The sequence below is a fragment of the Chiloscyllium plagiosum genome, chromosome 5 (genome assembly GCF_004010195.1).
Source record: "Chiloscyllium plagiosum isolate BGI_BamShark_2017 chromosome 5, ASM401019v2, whole genome shotgun sequence".
Classification (NCBI taxonomy): Eukaryota; Metazoa; Chordata; class Chondrichthyes; order Orectolobiformes; family Hemiscylliidae; genus Chiloscyllium; species Chiloscyllium plagiosum.
Genome location: NC_057714.1, coordinates 49522241 through 49549896, shown reverse-complemented (window position 1 = coordinate 49549896; position 27656 = coordinate 49522241). Strand labels below are relative to the sequence as shown.

At 42.9% G+C, this 27656-nt stretch overlaps 1 protein-coding gene across 2 annotated transcripts in view; it reads left to right on the top strand.

Annotated features, from left to right (window-relative positions):
- Nucleotides 1-27656, top strand: part of tmem245 (transmembrane protein 245) — a 120051-nt gene that overhangs the window by 81997 nt on the left and 10398 nt on the right. For both annotated transcript variants that reach the window (XM_043690056.1, XM_043690057.1), the window contains 3 exons: nucleotides 8509-8609; nucleotides 9957-10131; nucleotides 20188-20382. In XM_043690056.1, coding sequence (XP_043545991.1) covers nucleotides 8509-8609; nucleotides 9957-10131; nucleotides 20188-20382 — 471 coding nt within the window. The remainder of the gene's footprint in view (nucleotides 1-8508; nucleotides 8610-9956; nucleotides 10132-20187; nucleotides 20383-27656) is intronic.

Sequence of the window (27656 nt, the reverse complement as noted above, 5' to 3'; positions counted from 1 at the left end):
TAAGTATTTGCCAGGTCTCAAAACACATTTTCATTACAGTTTGTGAAATATACAATCCTGCAGATGCCCACAATCCTTTCACCCTCAAAAACTAATTTCTATCCTTTGAATAGATTCCCTTTCATAGAAGAAAGAGCTTTAAGGAGCCATTGACCTGTAATCTTTTTTAATGGAACAAAAGTTTAAGATTGTGAACCATTGGCAAGTTGAAATCCAGATATTTTAGTTTGCCTATGCTGTGGCAGGCAGTTCCACTTGAGATAGAAGGACTGGTGGGAATAACACAGCACTACAGACTCAACAACTTACAATAAATTTTGGGAGGATTTTTCCTTTCAATGATAATGAACAAAGATCATTTTTAATGCATTCTTAAGTATATGAACTCTACATTTGAACATTTACATTTGTTATTCTTGGCACTGGAATTTTTTTAAAAGACATAACTGGAGCCTCCTGTTTCTCAGGTCACTGAATGTGTTATCACATTGATCTTGTCCTTCTAGTTGGTAAAAGTCATGAGTTTGGAAGGTACTATTGAAGAAGCTGTGGTGAGTTGCTGCATGCATCTTATAGATGGTATGCATTGCTGCCAGTGGTGCATCAGTGGTGGAAGGAATTTGTCGTGAATTAGGTGGAAGACATGCTAGTCAAGTAGGTTTGTTTGTCTTGGAGCTGCCAGCGTTATTGGCACTACATTCATCCAGACAAGTAGAGAGTGTTATATCACACTTCTAATTTGTACCTTGTAGATGGTGGACAGGCTTTAGGAAGTTAGGAGGTGAGCTACTTGCTGCAGAATTCCCAGCCTCTGATCTGCTCTGATAGCCACAGTTGTTTATACTGCTGGTCCAGTTCAGTTTCTTGTCAGTCATAGCCTCAGGATGTTGACAGTGGAGGATTCTGTGATTGTAACATCATTGAATGCTGAAGGAAGCTGTTTAGATTCTCTCGTGTGGTCATTGCCTGGTACTTGTATGATGTGAATGTCACTTCTCGCGTATCAGTCAATATCTGGATATTGTCCATGTCTTGCTGCTTTTGAACACATAACCGTAGATTCTGAGGAATCACAAATGGTATTGAGCATTATGCAATAATCAGTGAAAAATCCTATTTCTGACCTTGCGGAGAGAAGATCATCACAGCTGAAAATTGTTGAGCCTAAGGCACTATCCTGAGAATAATGGACGACTTGTGGTGCAGTGATAGTGTCCTTACCTCTGAGCCAGGGTATTCAGGTTCGGGTCTCACCTGCTTCAGAAGCATATAATAGCATCTCCGAACAGAAAGAAAGTATCCACCTGAGAATCTCCTGCAATGATATTACTGAACTGAATGATTGACCTCCAACAGCCACAGCAGTCTTTGTTCTAGCTAACTCTCCAACCTGTGAAGAATCTTCTGCCCTAATTCTTGATGCTATACTGGGTCATGTGCTGCATTAGTCTCTTTCTTCACCTCTGGAGTTAAGCTTTATTGTCCATGCTTGGACTAAGGCCATCATGAAGTCAGGAGCTGAGTGGCACTTGAGCAGATCCCAACATGAGTGTCAGTTGTCAGTTTGTTGCTGTGCAAGCTCACTCAATAGCACTGCTAACACCCAACAGTTGTTTTGCTTATGATTCGGAGTAGATTGATGGAGTGATAATTGACCTGATTGGACTTGGCCGGCTTATTGCGGCAAGGATATATGTAGACAATTTTCCACATTGCCAGGGGAATGTTCGTAGTATAGCTGTGCTGGAATGGCTTGGCTTGCATCACAGCTCATTTTGAAACAGTTGCTAGGATGTTAACAGGACCCATAGCCATACAGTGTTTTGTGCCTTTAGCTATATCATGATATAGCATGGAGTGAATCAAATTGGCTGTATACTGTTACTTGTAATGCTCAGGAGGAGGCAACATTTGATTATCCAATTGGCACTTCTGCCCTAAGATGGTTGCAAGTGTCACTGACCCATAGCAACAGCAGTGTGTAGCATCTATAAGATGCATTGCAGCAAGTTGACAACCCTCCTTTGACAATGTCTTCAGAATCTGAGACTTGCATAATCTAGACAGATGAGGTAGTTGATGCATGGGAGTTTTGCCAACTGCAAGTTTCTCTGCCCAAGTTCATGCTGACCTGAAATTATATTGTCACTCCCCACTGCCTCTGGATCAAAAATCCGATAATTCCATAACACAATGGTGAATATACCTACTTCAAATGTACTGCAGCAGTTCAAGAAGGCAACTCAGCACTGCATTCTGAAGAACGTTTGGAGCTGGCGAACAAATACTAGTCTTGCTAGTGACAGTAATGTACATGTGGGGAATAAAAAGAAATATGCCTTTTGAGAGGTTTGTTTGAATGAATTATAAAGTTGAGTCTTTGCTAATAGGAGGCATGAAAGCAAATTTAAGTTCACAGGGAGCGGGTGATTATGCTGCAAGTATAGTGCTGTTACTGAGGCTGTCTGATTATGCTAAGTTATTTTCAGTAAGTAGTTTAAACTGCAAAATTTACTCAGTTTACTGGAATGTGCTCATCTCTGAGATCCAAATGAATTCCTAGGAGGAGGTATTAGAAAGGCTCTTGTAGAGATCTCATTAGGCTCTGTTAGCAAGGATTTGATGAGCTGAAATTTCTATTTTGACTTTTTATTGTGTTTTTGCTGAGTGTTGGTAGTGAAATTGGTTTGGACTGTGCAGAAGTTTTAGTCTGAGACACTGATCATGAACCTGCAAACCAGCTGGGTATATTGTGTGCAAACTACCAATGTTGATTGAAAGAATTTAAATAGATTATCACTCACTTTTTTAAAAGTGAGAAGTCAGCATAGTGAGAATAGTGACTTTAGCCTGAATTGGAATAGGATTCAGAAGCATATTTGATTTAGTTTATTATTTGTGTTACAGTCTGGTTTGGCAGGACTCTGAAAACTTGTAAGCGAGCAGACTTCCATGTTGTAGGAATTTCTGGAAATTTGCTGTTGAAGTTTCCCATTTTCAACTGAACAGGAGTAGAAACTGAACAGAGAAAAAAAATGACCATTTAAGGTACATGACTGGAAATTCTAATGCCATTTATATCCTGGCCCATTTTCCTGAGGATAGGGAAGTGAGCAGGCCCTGGAATCAGCCTGCTGCAATTAAGGAGCTAACTGTCATTGTGGGTTCTTAAAGAATTTTTGTCCAATATGTCATTTAATATTGAGTGATATAGCTGCAGCTTAACTTTCTGCTATTAGGCAAGCTACATGGAAGTAGGAAGATTTTTAAAAGGCTAGTAAAATTTCTTTTAGGGTTTCTTGAGCTTAACCCTTTACTAGTCAAGGGAAGGGCCAGAATTTTAAAAATTGTCAGTTCATTAGGTTGTCACACTCCTTGTATCACAGTGGCATTGATCAGTGGATGTGGCTGTTTGGGATCCCCCTGAACACCCAGAAGGCTGAGGCTGAAAATGATGCTGCATCTATCTTTTGAAGATGAGAAACAGCAGTCTGAACAAGAAATAGAGTATGAGGCATCAGGAGACCATGCAAGAGGGAAGAGAGTCATACCTGGCACAGGAAGATGGTTGTGGTTATTAGAGATCAGTCATCTCAGCTGCAGGACATCTCTGCAGGAGTTCCTCAGGGTAATGTCAGTGGTCCATACATTTTCAGTTATATCATTACTGACCTTCCCTCAATCATAAGAATAGAAGTAGGAATGTTCACTGCACAATGTTTAGCACTATTTGCAACTCCTCAGACTGTTCAAATGAAACAGGATCTGGGCAATACCCAGGCTTGGGTTGACAAATTGCAAGTAATAATTGCACCACAGAAATGTTTGGCAATCACCATCTCCAGTAAGAGACAATCTAACCACTGTCAACATTGAGGGTAACTGTTAACCATAAACTCAACTGAACTTGCCACGTAAACTCAGTGGTTACAAGAGCAAGTCAGATGTTAGGAATACTTCGATTACTTAGTGTGGAAACAGGCCCTGCGGCCCAACAAGTCCACACCGACCCACCGAGACCCATTCCCCCACATTTTACCCCTTCACCTAACACTACGGGCAATTTAGCATGGCCAATTCACCTAACCTGCACATTTTTGGACTGTGGGAGGAAACCGGAGCATCCGGAGGAAACCCACGCAGACGCTGGGTGAATGTGCAAACTCCACAGACAGTTACCTGAGGCAGGAATTGAACCCGGGTCTCTGGCACTGTGAGGCAACAGTGCTAACCACTGTGCCTCCGTGCCGCCCATATCCACAGCATCCTGAAGCTATTAATGGGAAGAATATTGTACAGCAATTCCATACCAGTGAGAAATTAGTTGAAGTAGGTAATGCTAATATTGTGATGTGCTGTCCATAGTGTCAGTCTAAAGGGTATAAAAATGAAGAGCTTTTAGATAAGGAGGAAGATCATCTGGAGATAAATTTGTATTGTAACTGATAACCTAGGAAGATCCTGCACAAAGGTTGAGTCATACAGCCATCACTTGGAATCTTGACTCAAATAATTCCGTAATGCAGGAGGATCCAGCACTTTGTGGTGAAAGAGAAATCTCTAGATTTTGCAGCTTGGAATGTCAGAACATGCATGGATAATCTCATGTTTAGTGGCCATCTGGAAAGAAGAACGGCAGTTTTATTACGTGAACTGTCAAGACTCCAAATTGACATCACTGCCCTCCTGAGGAGGGGTAGCTGCAGCCACATATGGCAGGGGGGGTGGTAACCTGAGCTATATACCGGTGGTGAGAGTTGATGGAGATGAGGCAATAGCAAGAGGTAGCGCAGCCAGTGGGAAGAAATTTCCTGGGAAAGAACCAAGGGATCGGTTAAAGTGCGTTGGCTTTAATGCAAGGAGTATCAGGAATAAAAGTGATGAGCTTAGAGCCTGGATCAGTACCTGGTACTATGATTTTGTGGCCATAACAGAGACGTGGGTTTCTCAGGGGCAGGAATGGTTACTGGATGTTCCAGGGTTTAGAACATTTAAAAAGAATAGAAAAGGGGGGAAAAAGAGGAGGGGGGAAAAAAGAGGAGGGGGTGTAGCACTGCTAATCAGAGAGGATATCACCGCTACAGAAGTTACCATTGTCGAGGAGGGTCTGCCAACTGAGTCAGTATGGGTGGAAATTAGGAACAGTAAGGGAGCAGTCACCTCATTAGGGGTTTACTACAGGCCCCCCAATAGCAGCAGGGAGATTTAAGAAAGCATAGATCGCAGATTTTGGAAAAGAGTGAATGTAGTAGGGTTGTTGTAATGGGTGACTTTAACTTTCCCAATATTGATTGGAACCTCCTTCGAGCAGATGGTTTAGAAGGAGCTGTTTTCGTATGGTGTGTTCAGGCGGATTTCCTAACTCAGTACATTGACAGGCCGACGAGGGGACTTGGTGCTCAGCAATGAGCCGGGGCAGGTGTCAGATCTTGCGGTGGGAGAGCATTTTGGTGATAGTGACGACAACTGCCTCACATTCTACATAGCTATGGAGAAGGAAAGAAGCAGGCACAATGGGAGGATATTTAATTGGGGAAAAGGAAACTATGATGCTGTCAGACATGAGTTGGGAAGCATGGACTGGGAGCAATTGTTCCATGGAAAGGGCACTATAGTCATGTGGAGACTGTGTTTAAGGAACAGTTGTTGCGAGTGATGCGTAAATGTGTTCCTCTGAGACCAGGATAAGATAAAGGAACCTTGGATGATGAGAGCGGATGAGCTTCTCGTCAAAAGAAAGAAGGCAGCTTACGTAAGGTGGAGGAAGCAAGGGTCTTGCTCGGCTCTAGAGGATTACAGGCAGGCGAGGAAGGAGCTGAAAAATGGTCTGAGGAGAGCCAGTATAAATAAAAACTTTCTGAGAAAAATGAGATGTTTTTGGTCTTTTAGTGTAGTATGCAGAACTGTTTTTGCAATCCATAACTAGATCTGGATCAATTTGATACTCATGTTTTTCATGAGTAGGTAATAGTTATACAATTGCATACTTAACTTGATGTCTCCTTCACCACTTTTCTGATGCTTAAGAGAAAGAGAATAGGATGGTAATTGGCCTGATTAATTCATAATGGTTTTGCTTAGAGAACATGAGATTTTTCCATGTCTTTCCATATGTACATTTGTCATAGCTATATGTTGGGCTAGTGGTGAGGGTGAGTTGGCAGCTAGTTAAGTATGCAGGGTTTCAACACTGTCAGACTGTTTGCTGTGTCTTAGGTGTTTGGATTTTTTTTAATGATACATATAGTATGACATTAAAAAGTATGACAATAACCTATCCAGTATGTTTTTAAATGTTGACATGGTTCTACTTCAACCTTTAGCTGCTGGAATTAATTTAATTCTTTGATAAGTATGTTTTATTCTTGGTCTTAAATCATTTGCTTATAAATTGGCATTTATGATCCTTGGGCCTAGCTACCTCAATCACTCAAACAGTGGCTTCTAACATTTTACATTCTTGCATAACTTTATACACCTCTATCAAGTCACTTTTTTTTGTCCAAATGAACATCCCATCACTGTTGTACTAGCCTACCTACAAGGACTTGTGGATAAGCAAGGCCTTGATTTGAAAGCAGTCATCTCTGTTAGCTCAATTGGCTGGATGGCTGGTGACAGTGCGATGCCAACAGTACTAGTTCTTCTTCTAGCTCAGGCCACTCAATCTCACATGAGGCCTGGCGACCCACTGGTTAAACTTACCATCACATGCCTTTCTCTAATGAGAGGAGCTGCCTGTTATCATCTGGGACTATGGCAACTTTAGCTTTTTAACAACTTTCATTTCTTGAGAATCTCAGGACTGTTGATCTCGGAACCAAGCAAATCTCAACATTTTTCAGTTGTTTTACTTAATTGTAGTGCTTCTTCAGATGGACTATGTTGAGTCATCATTGCTATCTTTTCTAAGTTGATTGAGACTCCAAACTTTTCTGCAGGCATTGAAAATATACATTGACTTGACTGGAGGCCCAGCTGAATACACCATGAAAAGCTTAATCAGAAAACAGTTTGTATATCAAAACATACCTAATTTTGGACCTTGTTTTTAATCTAGAAAAATTCAAGAACAAATATAAAATAGTTTGTTGATTCTGGTATCTGACAAACATGTGGTTCATACAGATTTTACCAATAAATGTGTGAATATATTGGATAGCACGCAACTAATTAAGTATATGTAAGTACTTTTTATTGAAAAGCTTTTGAGCACTTGCAGCATGTTGGTTGAGCAACCACTCATTTATCATTAATGTTAACTGCCCTAAACAAAACCAAATAATCTATTACGTATTTGTCTTTTGGAGAAGGAAAAGTTTTACATAACTTAAACATACTGCCCAGACAAACTGATTTCAATTACAGCTAATGAAAAAATACAAGAACTAACTGACATTACACTCTAGCTTTTTCAATGTTTAGCTCATTTGAATCATTTACCATTTGATTTTGCATGGGTGTTGTCAAGATCTTGAAACTTTGTCTGGAAACATAGCTGACGTACATGTGAATAAAGCTTCTGTAGGATTTAGAGAGCACCTTTAAGTGCCCATAGTGCAAAATTTCAAATCAAGCATTGTCAGTTATGACATACCTTCATGTGCATAATCCATTGAAAACAGAAGGATATAATCATACACTTACCCGCATTTGCTTTGCCATGAAAATGAGCATATCTGAGGATAAAGCAGAGAGATCTGGAAGGAGTTGTCGATACTTCAATATGATTTGACAATTAATTGACTGTGGATAGTTGAGCAGAAGCTTGAATTTGGTGCGGACTAGAAAAATTGAGTCAATGGAGATCCGGGGAAAATATTCCACTGGTTGGAGTTATACCCAACACTAAGAAAGGTATGTGCTTCTTGGAGGTCAACCATCCAAATTCAAGGAAATCACTGCAAGAGTTCCTTGAGGTAGTTACCTCGGTCCAGCCATCTTCAGCTCCTCCATAATGAGAATTGGAGTGAGGATGTTTGCTGATGATTGCACAATGTTCAGCATCACTTGCAGCTCCTCAGATACTGAAGCAGTCCCTATCCATACACAGCAAGACCTGAACACTATTTAGGTTTAGGCTTATAAATGTCAAGCAATGTTCACATCACACAAGTATCAAACAATGATCATCTCCGAGAGAATTTTATCATCACCCCTTGATAATACAACTACATTACCATCACTGATTCTGCCACATTATGAACACTCTGGGGGTTACTATCGACCAGAAACTGAACTGGACCAACTGTAAAAATACTGTGATTACAAGAGCAGATCAGAGGCTATGAATTCTGTGGCATGTAACTCATCACCTGCTTCTAAAAAGTGTTTCCACTACCTTAAAGGCAGGAGTATGATAGAGTACTCTCTCTGGCCTGGGTGAGTGCAGCTCTAACAATACTTAAGCTTGGTACCGACTACAACAAAGCAGTTGTGGCATATCTTAACACACAAGTAACATTGCTACAAAAAGAATGACTTGCAATTTATCTGTTTCCATTCAAGTGGTGTGTTTGATGCATCCCTGAAGATGGCTGCTTTCTATGGGCTTTACACCTGGTTGACACACACTATATTTGGAATCAATATTGTCTTCATTCCTTCAGGTACTGGTTATAGACGTTATTCATATATAACATACAATTTCAAATACAGATTACTAGTTATGTTGTAATTCAGCCATAATTTCTTTTCTGTTCTGGTACAGACTTTAGGAATGCATTGTTTTAGAATTTAACGACCCAGCATCATTAAGAGACTTTTCAGTGTACCCAGTCTTTTAATAGCTGCTTTTCGTTATTCTGCATTTTAACGAAAATATTTGACGAACAGCCAAGGCAGGCCATCTGTACATCTGACTCTGCCTCCTCACTATTTCTAGAGTTGCCTAGTACAAGTCACATTTTCACCCCACTCCCTGATAACCAAACTTTGACTTCACGGCACATTCCCTGAGGTTGGCTCTGTAGTACTGGGATTTATTCTGACTCTGCACTCCTAAATCAGCAGCAAGGATCCTGGCCCAAGTCTTTGTACTTCTGACTAGATTGGAGTGCTTGGCCCCCATGAGTAAATCAGCTGGGTTTTTACACTTCGCAGCAGTTGTCACAGTTATTTTCCTCAGTACCAACTTGCATATTACCAGATTTATTAAATTTAATTTCTGACTTGTCTCATTATTTTTGTGATCCCAGCAGTGTTCACTTTAAAACTTGCCTGTTTACACCACTTGTTTGTTTTCCTTTTATGATCCCTTTATTTTTTTTTTGATGTAGCAGTACATATGCAATGTTTTATCACAGAACCAAGCCTTTGTGAACCCAATCCTGGTTGCTGTATGGCTGGTGCAGCTTTGTGATATCATTTGTTGCAAGTCCAAAGTATCTTGACAAATTAGGCAAATTATGTTCATTTAGTTTCCATTTAAGATGAGATTTTATAGATGGGGAGGATGGACAATTGTTAAAAGATCTTTCTTTGGATCAGTTTTAATTTGTGTCTTCAGGTCAGCGCTGATATGATGTCAAAATTGAAAATAACTGAACTGTTGCTTTGAAACTGAAACTGATGTCCGCCTATTGGTGTCCTGTATAGCTATACAAATAGCCGAACCACTGTCAAGAATGATAACATTATGAAGGTGGGCTTAGGGATGTTGATTGCATCTGGTGGAGGTCTAACTAACCCCAAATTTTAGTGAGACACCCAGTGAGGATCTGATATCTGATAAACCTAGAAAAGGTTTCAAGATCGTGAGGTAGTCTTAAGTCTTGCTAAAGGCACAAACTAAGATTTGGTTTGGCTTTCTCAAAAGGAGCGTGTGTTTAGGGGCAAGAAATTGACTTAAGACAACCAGCTGTTACAGCTAAACAAAAGATGAACATTCATTTAGGTTGCAACTTAGTGATAAAGTGATCCTTGCTGTAAACATTATTTGTCGTTTTCTTTCTCAGCTCTAGCAGCCACACTTGGAGCTGTCCCTTTTCTGGGAACCTATTGGGCTGCTATGCCAGCAGTGATAGACCTCTGGCTGACACAAGGAGAGAACTTTATGGCCATCCTCCTCCTAGTTTGCCATTTACTACCAACCTACTTTGTGGATACTGCTATTTATTCTGATATTTCTGGGTGAGTGTCACATTAATTTTGACTGTTTTTATTTTTGAACTTTTGAAATTGACTTTAAATCCTTTATCAGAGGTGAGAAGGGAGGTGTGGGGCTGGTGTTGCACCTCTCGCGGAAAGGTACCAAGTTGGTGGACAGTGCAGAGTTGACTAGGGCATCACAAAGTGAAGCGGACGGGTTGGGAAGGAAATATCTTTTTGATGGTGGGGTCCGATTGTAGATGGCAGAAATGTCGGAGGGTGATGCATTGAATTCTGAGGTTGAGGTGGTATGTGTGGACTAAGGGGACTCTATCCTTGTTGGGAGGAGGGGGTGGATTTGATGGCAGAAGTGCAGGAGATGGAGGAGTTGCAGTTGAGGACATCCTTAATTTACTGAGGAGGGGAAACTATGGTCCCTAAGATAGGGGGTTATCTGGGATGTCCTGAAGTCAAATGACTCATCCTGGGACCAGATGCGCTGGAGGGGGAGGAATTGGGAGTGTGGGATAGCAGTTTTGAAGAAAGGTGGGTGAGAGAAGGTGTAGTCGAGATAGCTGTGGGAGTCAGTGGGTTTGAAATGGATAGATTATCATTTGTTAGGGGCCAGAACCAGACTAAGGCTCATAATGCTCGAGATGTCTTCCCACCGATGTTGTACACCTATGAAGCAAGACTCCTGTACTGAAATCCTCTGTGATATAAGCTACCATACTGGGTTTGCCTACTGAATTGCTTGCTGCACTTGTGTGTTAGCTTTCAGTGACTTCTGAACAGGGAGACCTAGGGTCTTTTGGATGTGAACACTTTCCAGTCTCTCACTATTTAAGAAATACCCTTCACTGCTTTTTTCTCCTACCAAAGTGGATAACATCATACTTATCCACATTATAGTCAATCTACCAAACTCTTGTTTAATCTCTCAGCCTGAGCCTCCTTGAATACTCCTTAAAACTCTTTCCCACCAAGTTTTGTATTATCTGCAAACTTGGAAATATAAAATTGACTCCCACATTCAAATGGTGGATCTGGAATTTGAACAGCTGGTACTCTCGCGTTGATCCTTGCAGTGCCACACTGGTTGCAGCCTGCCAACCTGGGAATTCCCCATTTAGTCCAAAGTTAAAAATCACACAACACCAGGTTATAGTCCAACAGGTTTAATTGGAAGCACACTAGCTTTTGGAGCGACGCTCCTTCATCAGGTGATCCATCACCTGATGAAGGAGCGTTGCTCTGAAAGCTAGTGTGCTTCCAATTAAACCTGTTGGACTATAACCTGGTGTTGTGTGATTTTTAACTTTGTACACCCCAGACCAACACCGGCATCTCCAAACCATTTAGTCCAGCACTTTGTTTCTGCCTGCAAACCAAACACCAATCCATATTAGTAAAATACCCTGAAATCCATGTGCTTCAATTTTGTTTACTAACTTCCTGTGTGAGACATATCAAAAGCCTTCTGCAAATCCAAGTACTCAGCATCCACCTGACCCCTTTATTAACACTGCTAGTGACCACTCAAAAAAAAACTCAGGTGTTTCAAATATTACTTCCTCTTCATTCATTCATTTTAGTTCTGTCCAAACAAATCCCGTTTTCAAAGAACACAAAGCTGGATGAACTGTGAAGAGGGTGTAGAGTTGCTTCAGTGTGATTTGCGCAAATTGAGTGAGTGAGCAAGTGCATGGCAGATGAAGTGCAATGTGGCTAAATGTGAGGTTATTCACATGTACGAATGGCCCAATCCTGTTCCTAGTTTCTATGTTTCTAAATAGGCAATTATTTTCTAAATCTAAAGTAATCATATTGTTTATAATTAGATTGGTGGCAAAAAAAAACAGGAAGGCAGACTGAATGGTGATAGAATGGAAAAGAGGGAGGTGAAATGAGAGCTGGGTGTCCTTTTACATGAATAAGCATGCAGGTGCTGCAGGTAGTGAGAAAGGCAAATAGTATGTTGACCTTCAGAGCAAGAGGATTTGTGTGCAGAAGCAGGGGTGTCCTACTGCAATTGTACAGGCCCTTGGTGAAACCACACCTGGGGTGTTTATACAGTTTTGGCCTCTTGTTTAAGGAAGGATATTCTGGCTATGGGGAGGAGAGTACAGCAAAGGTTTACCAGACCAGTTCATGGGATGGCAGGACTGACCTAGAAAGGGAGCCTAGATTAGTTAGAATTGTAGTCACTAAAGTTTGAAGGGTGATCTCAAAGAAACCTATAAAATTGTAACAGGACTAGATGCTGGATGTAAGTCTGCTTGCTGAGCCGGAAGATTTGTTTTCAGAAATTTTGTCACCATACTAGGTAACGTCATCAGTGACCCTCTGGTGAAGAACTGGTGGTATGGCCTGCTTTTTATTTACGTGTTTAGGTTTCTTAGGGCTGGCAATGTAATCTTCTGTGGTGAAGTAGTTTCCTGTTCTTTTTCTCAGTGTGTGGTAAACTGGATCCAAGATAATGTGTTTGTTGGTAAAGTTCCAGTTGGAATGCCATGTTTCTAGGAATTTTCATGCGTGTCTCTGTTTGGCTTGTCCAAGGATGGATGTTTGTCACAGTTGAAGTGGTGTCCTTCCTCATCTGTATGTAAAGATACTAGTGAGAGTGGGTCATGTCTTTTTGTGGCTAGTTGATGTTCATTTATCATGGTGACTAGTTTTCTGCTTATTTGTCCAATGTGGTGTTTGTTGCAGTTCTTGCAAGGTATTTTGTAAATGACATTAGTTTTGCTTGTTGTCTGGATAGGGCTTTCAAGTTCATTAGTTTATGATTAGATTAGGTTAGATTCCCTACAGTGTGGAAACAGGCCCATCGGCCCAACCAGTTCACACTGACCCTCTGAAGAGTAACCCACCCAGACTCATTTTCCCTATGACTAATGCACCTAATACTATGAGCGATTTAGCATGGCCAATTCACCTGACATGCACATCTTTGAACTATGGGAGGAAACCAGAGCGCTCTGAGGAAACCCACACAGACATGGGGAGAACGTGCAAACTCCACACACACAGTCGCCCGATCGAACCTGTGACCCTGGTGCTGTGAGGCAGCAGTGCTAACCACTGAGCCACTGTGCTGCCCCGTTAGCTGCTGTTTTAGTGTGTTGGTGTGTTTGTGGGCTACCATGATGCCAAGAGGTCTGAGTGGAGTCTCTGTATCATGAGTAATGTTATCAAATTAACTTTAAGCATGTCCAACCAGTTTAAATGGGCATCCACAATGACCAGGACCATTCAGTCCATGAAAGGACCGGCATAGTCAACATGCGGCTGAATCCAGGGTTTTCCTAGCCATTCCAGCAATTGTGTGTGGGGTTTGGGGGGGGGGGGGGGAATTGGCAGTTTTTGTCCTTGTTGGCACTCTGAGTACTGCCCCACCAACACAGCTATGTCAGCATCGAATTCTGGCCACCAGACCTATCTTTTTGCGAGCGTCTTCTTCATGGGAACCCCTGGATGACCCTGGTGGAGGTCAGCTAGTATGTGGCAGCATCCTTTACTTGGGATTATCATCCTTGCTCCCTCATAGTAATATGCCATCTTTTAAGGTGATCTGGTGTCACTGGCTCTAGAAATGTTCCATTCCTGATTGCGATGGTCTTTCTGTTCTCTTTCACCCCACCTACCAATTACCACAAGCTGTTTTAGTTTAGCTAGGACAGATTTTGTTTCTAGCGAATGCAGTGGCATCCAGGAAGTTTAAAACCAAAATGCTCTCTTCTGAGGTTGGCATCACCAGTGGAGTATGTGCCAGTGGGAGGTGAATCAAGGCATTCACATCAGCCACTTGGCTTCCTGGACTGTGTTGTAACATGTTCAAACTGAGAATAAGGGCTCAGTGTGCAATTGTACAGGAAGCTATGGGTGGCATCGCCTTGTCTTTTTTCAGTAGCCCTAGCAAGGGTTTGTGATCTGTGATTATCACAAATTTCCATCTACAAATGTGCTGGTGGAACTTCCTCACACCAAAGATGACTGCCAAACCTTCCTTCTCTATCTGGGCACGTTTGCGTTTGGCATCAGCCAAAGTCTGGGAAGCATACACTATCAGGCGTTCCTCTCCATTGGATTACCAGTGAGCCAACAATACTCCAATACTGTACAGAGCTGGAAATGTGTTGCTGGAAAAGCACAGCAGGTCAGGCAGCATCCAGGGAACAGGAGAATCAACGTTTCGGGCATAAGCCCTTCAGCCTTTCCTGAAGAAGGGCTTATGCCCGAAACGTCGATTCTCCTGTTCCCTGGATGCTGCCTGACCTGCTGCGCTTTTCCAGCAACACATTTCCAGCTCTGATCTCCAGCATCTGCAGACCTCACTTTCTCCTCCAATACTGTACAGAAAGACATCGCGTGTCAGCACTACTACTCACTCCAGATTGTAGTGGACTAACACCTTAAATGACGAGATGCTCTTTCACTTCCCTAAAGGGTACTTCTTGGCTGCACAACCATTTCCAAGGCTGTCCCTTTTTCAGTAGCGGTTTAAGGGTGCCAAGATGGAGGCCAGGTTATGTATGAATTTTCTGTAATAATTCACTACCTCAAAGAATGACCTAAGCTCTGGTGCAGGCATGGGAACCAGGGCTCCTTTGATCACCCTCACTTGCTTTTCCAACAAGTGTAACCTGATTTTTGTCGCCTCTGTAACACAAGGAGGTAACTTGGGGTACCTGGGCCACACATTTTTCCATTCTAAGGCATACACCTGCCTGGGAAAAATGTTTAAGCACTATGGTATTCTCTGTTATCAGCACATCATCTAGATAAATGACAACCTGGGGTAGCCCTTTGTAAAATGTTCTCCTTGGTCCGCTGAAAAAGGGCGCAGGCTGATGATACCCCAAACGGCAGTCTTATATATTGGTATGCAGAGGAACCTCGATTATCCGGTATTCGATTAACCAAATTCCAGATGATCAAAACAAGATCGCAATTCCAGATTATCCAAACAAGATAACTATGTTATCCAGCATTCGATTATCCAGCATTCAATTAACCAAGCGAAATACTCTCTGCCCATGTCCTACGGATAATCAAGGTTCCTCTGTAAAGCCTTATGAGTCTTAATTATATCATAGGTCTGGGACTCCTCATCCAGTTGTAATTGCAGGTAGACCTGGGTCATGCCCAGCTTTGTAAAGGACAACTCTCCTCACCACCAACATTGCATACAAGTCCTCTATGCAAGGAATTGCATATTTATCCAGCTGCGAGAAGCGATTTACCATTTGCTTAAAATCCCCACAAAGGCAAACAGTTGTCAGGCTCCATAATTGGTACGATCGGTGTTGCCCATTCTGCAAACTGGCTTGATTCCTTTGCTCTCCATTCTCTTGATTTCCGCATCTACTTTTGCCTGCAAGGGAAACGGCACCAGGCAGGCCTTGCAAAATTGCTTCCTGGTCAACAAGTAAAGTGGCTTTGGCCCCTTTGATAATCCCAAGCCCTTCCTGGAAAACCACCTGAGTATTTCACAAGGACTCCACTGAGGCGGCCATCTTCAAATTGAAAAGTGTTGAGCCAATCTTGGTGAATCTTTCTCAACCAATTCCACCCCATTAAATGTGAGTCTGAGCCTTTTACTATCATCAGTGTTAATGACACCAACTGCTCCTTGTAGGAGACCAGAACCAAAGTCATATCCTTAATCTGCAACAGTTCTCCAGTGTGTGTTCTCAGTCTGGTTGAGGCCTTGAGCAAACCAAGGGTTAGAGTCCTGAGTGGATCTTGTTAAAGACCAATTCTGCAAATGCAGATACAGCTGCATCAGTATCGACCTCCAAGGGAATTGGGTGGCCATATAACAAAATTAATTTTAATCAGTTCCGATTTGGATTTCGCTAAGCAATTTAATTGTCCCAATCCACATGTAGAGGGTCTTTCCAGGGTGTGAACTCTGAGTACCAGCCTATGAGTTTTCTTACTCGAGTCAGACCTTGTAGGACTCCTTTGCTGTCTCAAGTCCGCATACCAGCAGCAGATACATTCAAAGTTTGAGAGATTTGTAGCTCGGGTGCTCGTTGTTGTGGTTCTGTTTGCTGAGCTGGGAATTTGTGTTGCAGACATTTCGTCCCCTGTCTAGGTGACATCCTCAGTGCTTGGGAGCCTCCTGTGAAGCGCTTCTGTGATCTTTCCTCCGGCATTTGTAGTGGTTTGAATCTGCCGCTTCTGGTTGTCAGTTCCAGCTGTCCGCTTGTGGTCGGTATATTGGGTCCAGATCGATGTGCTTATTGATTTGAATCTGTGGATGAGTGCCATGCCTCTAGGAATTCCAAGCAACATGAATTCGACTGGGACAACAGTACTATTATAGGACAAGCCAAACAGAGAACAGCCAGGGAATTCCTAGAGGCATGGCACTCATCCACAGATTCAATCAATAAGCACATCGATCTGGACCCAAAATACCGACCACTGCAATGGACAGCTGGAACTGACAACCGGAAGTGGCAGATTCAAACCACTACAAGTTCCGGTGGAAAGATCACAGAAGCGCTTCACAGGAGACTCCCAAGCACTGAAGATGTCACCTGGACAGGGGACGAAATGTCTGCAACACAAATTCCCAGCTCGGCGAACAGAACCACAACAGCAGATACGTTGGCTTGTTCGCCCAGATCCTGAAGAGCTGTTTAGTCACTTGGCCAAGGCTCTACTTTGTTCTGGCGTTCTGCTGTGGGCTGGCCAAGGGTCCCACTACTCAGGGTATGCCCTGCGTGAGGCTCTGCGATTGCCTACACTCAAATGGTGTTCTCCAAGCTCAGTCGGGCAAGTGAGGAAGTCCACTTCCTCTGGATGTCCTGTAGCTCCTGTGTTCAATTTGCCACCTTCTCTAATGATGAAGCCAATTGTAGTGCCTGATTGAAGTCCATTTGGACTTCAGCTCATGAATGCTTTTGCATGGTTATGTCATTAATCCCACATACCAAATGGTGTCTCAGCATCTCATTCAGGGTTGACCCAAAATCACATGCCTCTGCCAGTTGTCTCAACCTCGTTAAAAATCCCAATATGGATTCCGCCAGGTCAGAGGTCATGTGATGTCGGGTTGTAGTCCAGCAGAGTTGTTTGAGATCATAATCCTTCGGAGCGGTGTTCCTTTGTCAGTGTCCTTCATCTGATGAAGGAGTAGCGCTCCCAAAGCTTGTGATTTCGATTGAACCTGTTGGACTGTAGCCTGACGTCGTGTGACTTCTGACTTTATCCACCCCAGTCCAATACCGGCCCCTTCACACCCTGGTTCTCTAATAGCTGAATAAAACTGATTATGTCTCAGAATTAGGAGGTTTGGGGTTGTAATATTCCTTAATCAGCTCTGTCCACTCTTGGAAGGTTTTAGTGTCTGGTGCTTCTGGGAAAGTTAGTGGGTCAATGTCATTTGCCTGGGGAAAAATATCCCATTCTTTCCACGTATTGGGTCCAAATGAGTTACGCTTTCCAAATAAAGGCATGGTGCCAAAAATACTTACCCCCCCAATTGCATGATGGCTGTTGCGAGCAAATGCTCTTCAGGCACATATTTTCCCACTCCCATCACCACTAAAATAACTGCACAGAGGCCAGTATCCTGTCACCAAGTCACCTTCTGGTTATATTGGTCAGCCAGGGCTTTCCTAATTTTGCCCAGGTTAACCTCCCCAATGATGGACCTTTTGTAGTCGAGATCCACCAGGTTCTAATCACTACAGGTGCTGTCCTTGACTGACTGTGGCAGAGTCTCCTGATGGATCGTCGTTCCCCCCCCCCCCCCCACCCATCTTGACTGAACTAAGGACTTACTCCCCTTAGGCTTTGAGGCAGCCATTTGAATGAAGCACATGTGGTTTGTTTGCTATGTAAGCTGCTGCCATGTGTTATTGGTGTGACATTGTAGCACAACATTATACACCACTAAATTAATCTCCTTGACTGTTTATCGCTGGCAAACATAACAAACAGCCTGACTTTCTGTCTACACTAAAAAGCAAGGCAAGAAAGAAGCCTGTAAGTTCTGAATGAAGCAGGAGTACATTAAAAGGCAAGACAGATGCTGGAAACATCCAAGTAGGTGCAAAGTGAGTGAAGGCTAAGAAAGCAATCTAGGAATCAAAAATATACTTTGTTCCATTGCGTGAAATTGGTTCCTGTCCCTGCACACACACTGTGCAAAGCAGCATTGCAACACTGGTGGCAGTGAGTTCCAAATTGCAGTGTTGAAGTGATGAACTTTATAATAGGTGAGTCTGAAATGTGGGCTGTGGTGATGTAGTGAGGCTGGCGCTTGTCAGATGTCAACCTCTGTGCAGAGTTGCTGGTGTTCACTGCCAATGAAGCATGCCCTGAGATGTTAAGGAATGCTGGCTAAGATGGTGGCCCAGAGAAGAAGCTGTCCAGTTTCTCTTTGCTACCTGGTGAAATAGCAGTGAATGCTTCTCAAAATTTTAGATAAGGTAAAACAGGTTTCAAATCCACTAAGATCGTTTCTCAGTACCATGAGTAACAAATAATTAATTAATGCCTTATTGAATTCTCATAAGTGGAACTCTGTTGTACAACTTGTGAAAAATCTTTATTTCATCCTTTGGGTGGCTCTAATATTTTCTATTTGTCTTGAGATTATGGAAGCTTTTGAAGAAGGCTATTTCTTATATTGCATCATTAGTTTTCTGAAGGTGGTGTTGATGGGCTGCCCACTTAAATTTCTGTGTGCAGCAATTCAGTACCATTATAGCCTGTTAATGACATTGCTTTGAGAATGGACAAACATTTAAACCGGACCAGGTAAGGATGGCAGATTTCCTTCACCAAAAGGTTACTTATGATCTAATTAGAATTTTATAGTAATTAGTAGATTTGCATTTACTTCCACTGAAACCAGATCTTTTCTACTAAAATAAGATTCTCAACTGAATGCTGGAATTCATATTCTTCATCTCTGGGTTATGAGTCTAAACCTATGGATTACTCAACCAAACAAATGCAGTGTCCTGATGGTAGTTAATTTGTTGCTGCTGACGTTATGGTTATTACCAAATGCATGCAAACTACATTTAGTTTTATTCATTAAATTTGGGGAACATTTCACATAAGCTTGTATCCATTTCATCCGTGAGATATGTTGGGGCTTAGAATGAGGGAGAACAAGTTAAAGTGTGGAAGAACCAGTTCTGGAGTCTTGGTATCCAAGTTTCCATGTGGGTACCTAACACTGCCTCACAGGGGTGGGCAAGAGCTAGGAGTTCCCTGATCGAGATGCAATGTGTTTTTGTCTTCTCTTTCAGTTTTGATAGGTCAGAATACGAGCTGTACCAACTAGCATGCAAGTAAACTCGTTTATTTCTGTATGTTCTTGATCTGTCCTCCATGAAGATACCAAACATTAGGGGCTATGACACAGCCCTTTTTCAATACATTCTTCCTACTGAAACTGAGAGAATTTGAATTATAAGACCGTAGAGTGCAATGCATGTTATCACCCAGTGTCTTGTAAAACATTGCTTTTCTGATGTTGAATTGCATACAGAGATCTACAATTGTAACGTAAGGGGCTAAACCCTGTTCCCAAGTCCTCTTTTGCAGTTAGTGTATGGAGAGGTTCATGTCTACAGAGTATCTGCAGGCATTGAAACCTCAATCTGCTTGGACACTGGCTCTGTAAATAGATGCATCGTTATATACAGTTAGAGAAAAAAAATAGCCTAATATAGACAGTAGAAATGAAAACCCGACTGTTTTTCCTGGCAATAATTGAAGGAGAAACTGAGCGTATACAGCAAGATGAAAAGTTGAATGAATAATGTTGAGATGTGGACTGAGGAGGAGGAGCTTAAAATCTGATAGGTTTGTCTGGAGAATAAATGCTAACATAGGCTAGTCAGACAGAATGGCTCATTTCTGTGCTGCAGACCTTTCGTAAGTCAGTGTAATGCAGGTATGTACTCCTAAATAGATGTTGTTTGCCTTTACAAAGAACAAAGGTCCATGACATTATAAAAGCACTGCCCCAATTAGTCAACTAAATGATTGCAATAATTGGCATTGATTTTCTTTTTCAAACATATTATTTAAATATCCTAAGGCAGCTTTTTCTTTTCACAGGGGTGGTCATCCATATCTCACTGGTTTAGCAGTGGCTGGAGGAGCTTACTACCTTGGGCTAGAAGGTGCAATCATTGGACCCATCCTATTATGCATACTTGTAGTTGCCTCGAACATATACAGTGCTATGTTGATGAGTCCTTCAACTGCATTGCCAACTCCTTCACAGTCTCCTTGGCCTTTGCAAATACGTCGGTAAGTTTTTGCAAGAATTTTCACCAAATCAGTCTGTTAATTTTCCTGCATTGGTAGAACTTGGACAATATAGAAATGTTTATTGAAGTATATTACTTCAAATTTATATAAGATAAAACTGCATATGATAGAAATCTGAAACAAAAAATCAAATTACTGGAGAAACTCAGCAGGTCTGGCAGCATCTGTGGGATTTCAACTTAGAGTCATAGAGCTATACAGCATGGAAACACACTCTTCGGTCCAACTCGTCCATGCCGATGTACTAAATTGATCTAGTCCTATTTGCCAGCATATGACCCAATTCCCTCTAATCCCTTCCAAATCATTTAAAAGGCATGTATTTAAATGTTCTAATTGTACTAGACTCAACTACTTCCTCTGGCAGCTCATTCCATACACGTTTCCACCCTCTGCATTAAAAAGTTGCCCCTTAAGTCCCCTTTAAATCTTACCCCACTCACCTTAAACCTATGACCTTTAGTTTTGGACTCCCCTATTCCGGGGAAAAGACCGTGGCTATTCACCCTATCCATGCCCCTCATAATTTTATAAAACTCTAAGATCAGTGCCCAGCCTATTCAGCCGCTCACTGTAGCTCAAACCCTTCAACCCTGCCAACATGCTTGTAAATCTTTTCTGAATCCTTTCAAGTTTCATAACATCATAAGAGCAGGGAGACCAGAATTGCACGCAGCATTCCAGTAGTCACCTAACCAATATCCTGTAGAGCTGCAACATGACCTCCCAACTCCTATACTCAATCCACTGACCAATCAAGGCAAGCATACCAAATGCTGCCTTTAGTATCCAATCTATCTGCGACTCCACTTTCAAGGAACTATGAACCTGCACTCCAATGTCTCTTTGTTCAGCAACATTACTCAAGAGCTTACCATTAAGTGTATAAATCCTGCCTTTGTTTTGCCTTCCCAAAATGCAGCACCTCATATTTATCTAAGTTAAACTCCATCTGCCACTTCTCAGCTCATTGGCCTATCTGATCAAGGTCTCTTTGTACTCCAAGGTAATCTTCTTCTCTGTCCACTGCCCCTCAATTTTGGTGTTATATGGAAACTTCCCAACCTTCTGTATTCTCATCCAAATTATTTATATAAATGACAAAAAACAGTGGACCCAGCATCGGTCCTTGTGACACCCTGCTGAACACATGCCTCCAGTCTGAAGAGCAACCCTCGACTACAATCCTCTGTCTCAGACCTTTGAGCCAGCTCTGTATCCAAATGGCTAGTTCTTCCTTTATTCCACGTGGTCTAACCTTGCTAACCAGTTTACCACGAGGAACCTTGTTAAACGCCTGACTGAAGTCCATATAGATCACGTCCACCGCTTTGCCTTCATCAGTCCTCTTTGTCACTCCTTCAAAAAACTCTTATCAAGTTAGTGAGACACGATTTCCCACGCACAAAGTCATGTTGACCATCCCTAATGAGTCCTTGCCTTTCCCAATACGTGTCAATCCTGTCCCCCAGGATTCCCTTCAACAACTTGCCCACTGCTGATGTCAGGCTCACTGATGTATAGTTCCCTGGCTTTTTCTTACCATTTTTCTTAAAATAGTGGCACTATGTTAGTCAACCTCCAGTCTCCCGGCACCTCATCTGTGGCTATCAAAGATACAAATCTCTCAACAAGTTGCCCAACGATGACTTACCCAGCTTTATACGAAGTTCTAGAATAAACCTGATCAGGTCCCGGGGATTTATTCACCTTTATGCTTTTTAAGATGTCCAGCACCACCACCTCTGTATTATGGACATTTTTTAAGATGTCACTATTAATTTCCTCATGTCTTCTATTTTCCATATCCTTCTTCTCAACTGTAAACAGTGATACGAAATAGTATTTTCCCCCTTCGCCTGCAGTTTTCGGTACTTACATTGTTAAATAGTTATCAATTCTCTGTAAGCACTTGGAAAATACTGATCCCTTTCCGTACATCTGCCATCCATCTGTATCTTCACATTGTTCATGTCCTTTCTGCATACCGCCAGCGTCTTTGTTTCTCCTCTGCACCCATAATGGTACTCATCCCCTCCCTAACAGAGCATCCTCCCTCCTGTACCCCAATAAGGCTGACCTTTCACCACCCAACTCCTAACAATGATGGAATTGAGTGTTGTGTGGGATTGCAGGCTGTGACTGAACATTGTTGACGGGGAGGCTAAGCAGTGTTGGAGGTGATGGGTCACTTAAAAACAAAAGTCAGCAAATTGAAACCATACCTCAGCGTGTGTCTTAACTTCACAGCAAATAAAGTACATGGCCTCACAGTAACTGTGCTTTAACACTCGGAGCTTTGATACTAGGCCTGCCGAGCTTGACCCAGGACTGAAAAGTACAAAGGCTCCAGCACTAATAAGAGATGGGGTTTGTTTAATCATTGTAAGTGGCATGCAGCTTCACTTGGTTACTGACTGAAAAATCTGAACTATTTTTATAAATGTTCAATGTGTGTTTTAAATTGAAAGTGAAATTGCATCAGTAGAGAGCAAATTCAGGATGGGTATGATGGGGAATTAATTCAATGGAAGATAAATGGACGTTGAATTCCACCCTTTGTTGAAAGCTGACTTTTTGCTAGATAACAAAAGAACAGCACTGAATAAAGTGAATTAGGTCTTACCAGGTATATTGATCAGACTAAAATTTCAGGGTTTAAATGGGCACCACTGCAGTTTCATAATCCCTTTGCAATCCATTCTCAATAATTTGTCTGCAACTGTATAAAACGCCACAAGGAAAAGCTCATGAAATAAAAGGGACAGTAGCAATGTGTATACAAAATTGGCTCAGTAATGAGAAACAAAGTAATGATAAATCTATGTTTTTCAATCTTGAGGATTTGCCATGGAGTTGCCCAATGGTCATTATTCAGAATCTTGCTGACGTACATTAACGATCCAAACTTTGGTTTGCAGGGGACAAGTTCTAAGATTTGGATAATATGAACATTTGAAGCATTGTAACCTCAAGGACAGTGTAAAGCTCCAAAAGGACATAAGCAAGTTAGTGGACTTGGCAATAAGATGAATTCAGTGCGGAGAAGTGATCTAATCTGTTTTGGTAGGAAGAATGTGCACACTATTGTCAGGATTAGAGTGTTGCTGGAAAAGCACAGCAGGCCAGGCAGCATTCGAGGAGCAGGAAATAAACGTTTCGGGCAAAAGCGCTTCATCAGGAATGAGGCTGGAAGCCTCGGGGGTGGAGAGATAAATGGGAGGGGTTGGGGAGAAGGCAGTTGAGAGTGCAAGAGGTGGATGGAGGTGGGGGTAAAGGTGAAAGGTCAGAAAGGAGGGTGGAGCGGATAGGTGGGAAAGAAGATTGACAGGTGGGACAAGTCATGAGGATGGTGCTGAGCTGGAAGGTTGGAACTGTGGTAAGGTGGGGGGAGGGGAAATGAGAAACTGGTAAAATCCACATTGATGCCATGGTGTTGGAGGGTCCCAAGGCAGAAGATGAGGCGTTCTTCCTCTGGGCGTCAGGTAGTGATGGAGTGGTGATGGAAGCGGCCCAGGACCTACATGTCCTCGACAGAGTGGGAGGGGGTGTTGAAATGTTCAGCCACGGAGCGGTGGGGTTGATTGGTGCAGGTGTCCCAGAGTAATCTCTGAGGTGCTCTGCGAGAAGGCATCCAGTCTCCCCAATGTGCAGGAGACCACATCAGGAGCAATGGATACGATAAATGACATTTCTGGAAGTGCGGTGAAACTTTGATGGATGTGGAAGGCTCCTTTCGGGTCTTAGGTGGAAGTAAAGGGAGGGGGGAGGGGGTAGGAATGGGCGCAGGTTTTGCAATTCCTGCGGTGGCAGGGGAGGTGCTAGGAGGGGAAGGTGGGTTGTTGGGGGGTGTGGACCTGACCAGATAGTCACGGAGGGAACAGTCTCTGTGGAAAGCGGATGGGGCGGGGAGGGAAATATCTTCCCGGTGGTGGGGTCCGTTTGAAGGTGGCGGAAATGTTGGCGGATGGTGCAATTTATGCTGAGGTTGGTGGGTTGGAAGGTGAATACTGGGGGTTCTGTCCTTGTTGTGGTTGGAAGGGTAGGATTCGAGGGCAAAGGTGCAGGACGTGAATGAGATGCATTGGAGGGCATCATCAATCACGTGGGAGGGGGAAATTTAGTCTTTAAAGAAGGAGGACATCTAGTGCATTTTGTGGTGGAACTGGTCCTCCTGGGAGCAGATGCAATGGAGGCAGAGAAATTGGGAATACAGGATAGCATTTTTTGCAGGAGGTAGATGGGAGGAGGTGTAATTGTGTCTGTGGGAGTAGGTGGGTTTGTAACAAAATGTCAGTGTTGAGTCGATCATCATTGTTACAGATTGAGAGGCCCAGAAAGTGGAGGGAGATGTCAGAGATGGTCCAGGTGAATTTAAGGTCAGGGTGGAATGTGGTGGTGAAGTTGATGAACTGTTCAGCCTCCTCTTGGGAGCATGGGGTGGTGCTGATGCACTCATCAATGTAGCGGAGGTAAAAGTGGGGAGTGGTGCCAGTGTAAGTACAGAAGATGGACTGTTCCACATTGCTGACAAAGAGACAGGCATAGCTGGGGCCCATGCATGTGCCCATGACTACCCCTTTCAGCTGGAGGAAATGGGAGGATTGATAGGAGAAATTATTGAGGGTGAGAACCAGTTCAGCCAAACGAATGTGTGTGTCAGTGGAAGGGTATAGTCACGCTTGTGGATCTTAGAAGGTAGAATCGGGCGGTGCGGGGTTCTTGAACTGAGGTTGGAAGCTGTGGGTAGGAGATCCCCTGGGTTGATGAGGTTGTGTATGGTCTGGGAGATGATGGTTTGGTGATGGGGTGGTGAGGTCATGTTCGAGGGGTGGTAGGAGGAGGTGTCTTCAAGTTGGCGCCTGGTTTCAGCAGTGTTGAGGTCAGTGTACCGAACTACCACCACTTTGGTGCACTGGTAGTCATCTTCACTATTCATCTTCACTCAAACAACCTTGGTGTTGTCAGAACATTTGTTTAAAATTCCCCTATATTTTCATCTGTTATGTATGTACAGGGTATATAACAAATAATAAGGGTCCCCCTTTACAGATCTTTGTGGTACACTGCTGGGCACCACTATGATCATTTGTATCCTATCACTAGGCAAGTTTCTGACTCATCATGCCATGTTTCCCTCAATTCCATGTGTTTTAATCTTCTCAATCAGTCTCCCATATGGAGCCTTGACAAAAGCTTTGCTAAATTCCACATAAAGTACATCAATTCCACATAAACTACATCAACTGAACTTTCCTGATTGCCACATTTGATCACATTTTCAAAAAAATTCTAACAAATTTATTTGGCATGACCTCCCTCTGATAAAGCGAGGCTGACTGTCCCTAATTAACACGTGCCTTTCCAAGTTGGTATTAATTTGCTCCTTCAGAATTTTATCCAGTAATTTTTCTACCACTGATGTGAGATTTGCCGGTCTGTAATTTCCTGGTTCATCTCTATCACCTCTTTTAGAAAAGTGGAAAAGCATTATCCATCCACCAGTCCCCTGTCGTCAGACAAGAATCAAAAATTTGTGTTAGAGTCCCTGCCATTCCGTGCCTCACCTCCCAGAGTAGTCTGGGATTATCCGGGCCATGGGATTTGTCTGTTTTTAAGCCTGTTAGCGTCCCCAGTATCTCCCCATTTCCTCTGACAAAATGTGCAAGTTCCTCACAGTCCCTTTTCCTGAATTCCATACCAATGTTCCCCTTTTCCAAAGTGAAGACCAAAGAGAAGTATTCATTCAACCCCCTTCCAATGTCCTGCAGCTTCACACACAGGTTGGCTCTTGGTCCCTAATGGGCCCTACCCTTTCCCTGGTTAACCTCTTCACTTTAATATATTTATAAAATATCTTGGGATTTTCCTTAATCCTATTATCTCTCGAATGCTAAACGAGTGCTCTAACATTTGAGCTAATTCCCCTCCAACTACCTCTCGCATGCTAAGCGATTTGGTAGAACTGGACCAGCGCAGGGTTCCCAGACACAGACTGTGGATGGGAGATCTCCTTAATTGATGAGGTTGTGGATGGTCTAGGAGATGATGATTTGGTGATAGGAGATGAGGTCATGGTCGAGGGGACAGTAGGAGGAGGTGTCCACGAATGTAGAGGTTGGTGTGCCAAATACCACTGCACCCCCTCTTGTCTGCAATTTGATGGTGAGTTTGGGGTTGGAGTGAAGGGTGCAAAGTTGGAGTGGATGAAGGGGGTGGACACGTTGAGGTGGTCAGTGTCATAGTGGCAGTTGGAAATGAAGAGATCAGCACAGGGTGTCTGGGTAGATGGGGTATGTTGGAGGTGGGAGAAGGGGTCTTCGGATGGTGGATAAGAGTCCTGATGGAAAAAGTAAGCACGGAGGAGGCTGAAGAAGTGTTCGATGTGTATGAAATGTGGATTCTCCTCAGATGCTGCCTGACCGGCTATGCTTTTCTAGCACCACACTCTTCGACTCTGATCTCCAGCATCTCCGTCCTCACTTTCTCCTATCCTCCCTCAACCTGCTCACAAGACCATAAATTAGAAACTTCAGTTATGAGGATAAATTGGAGAAGTGGAGACTGTTCTCCATAGGACAGTTAGGCCAGGCCTATTGAGTTTGCTCTGCCATTTAATCATGGCTGATATGTTTCTCAACCTCATTCTCCCGCTTTCTCCCCGTAACCCTTGATTACCTTGATACTCAGGAATCCTTCTATCTCAATCTTAAATATGCTGAACGACCTGGCCTCCACAGCCTTCTGTGGCAATGAATTCTATAGAGTTACCAGTCTCTGCTGAATAAGTTTCTCTTTATCTCATTCTAAAACGTCTTCCCTTTATTGTAAGGCTGTGCCCTCAGGTCCTAGTCTCTGCTACCAATGGCAACATCTTCCTAACGTCAACTCTGTCCAGGTCATTCAGTATTCTGTATGTTTCAATTAGATCTCTCCTTCCCTCCCCCACATTCTTCTAAACTGCATTGAGTGTAAAGGCAGAGTCCTCAAATGTTCCTCATATATGTTAAGCTTTTCATTTCTGGGACCTGTGAACCTCCTCTGAACACACTCCAGGGCCAGTACATCCTTCCTGAGATATGGGGCCCAAAACTGCACACATTACTCAAAATGTGGTCTCACCAGAGCCTTATAGACTCTCAGAAGTACATTCAAGACTATTGAGATGAATGACAGTGTTGTATTTGCCTTCCTACCTGTTGACCCAACCTCAACTTGAGAGAATCCTGGACTAAAACTCTCAAGTATCTTTA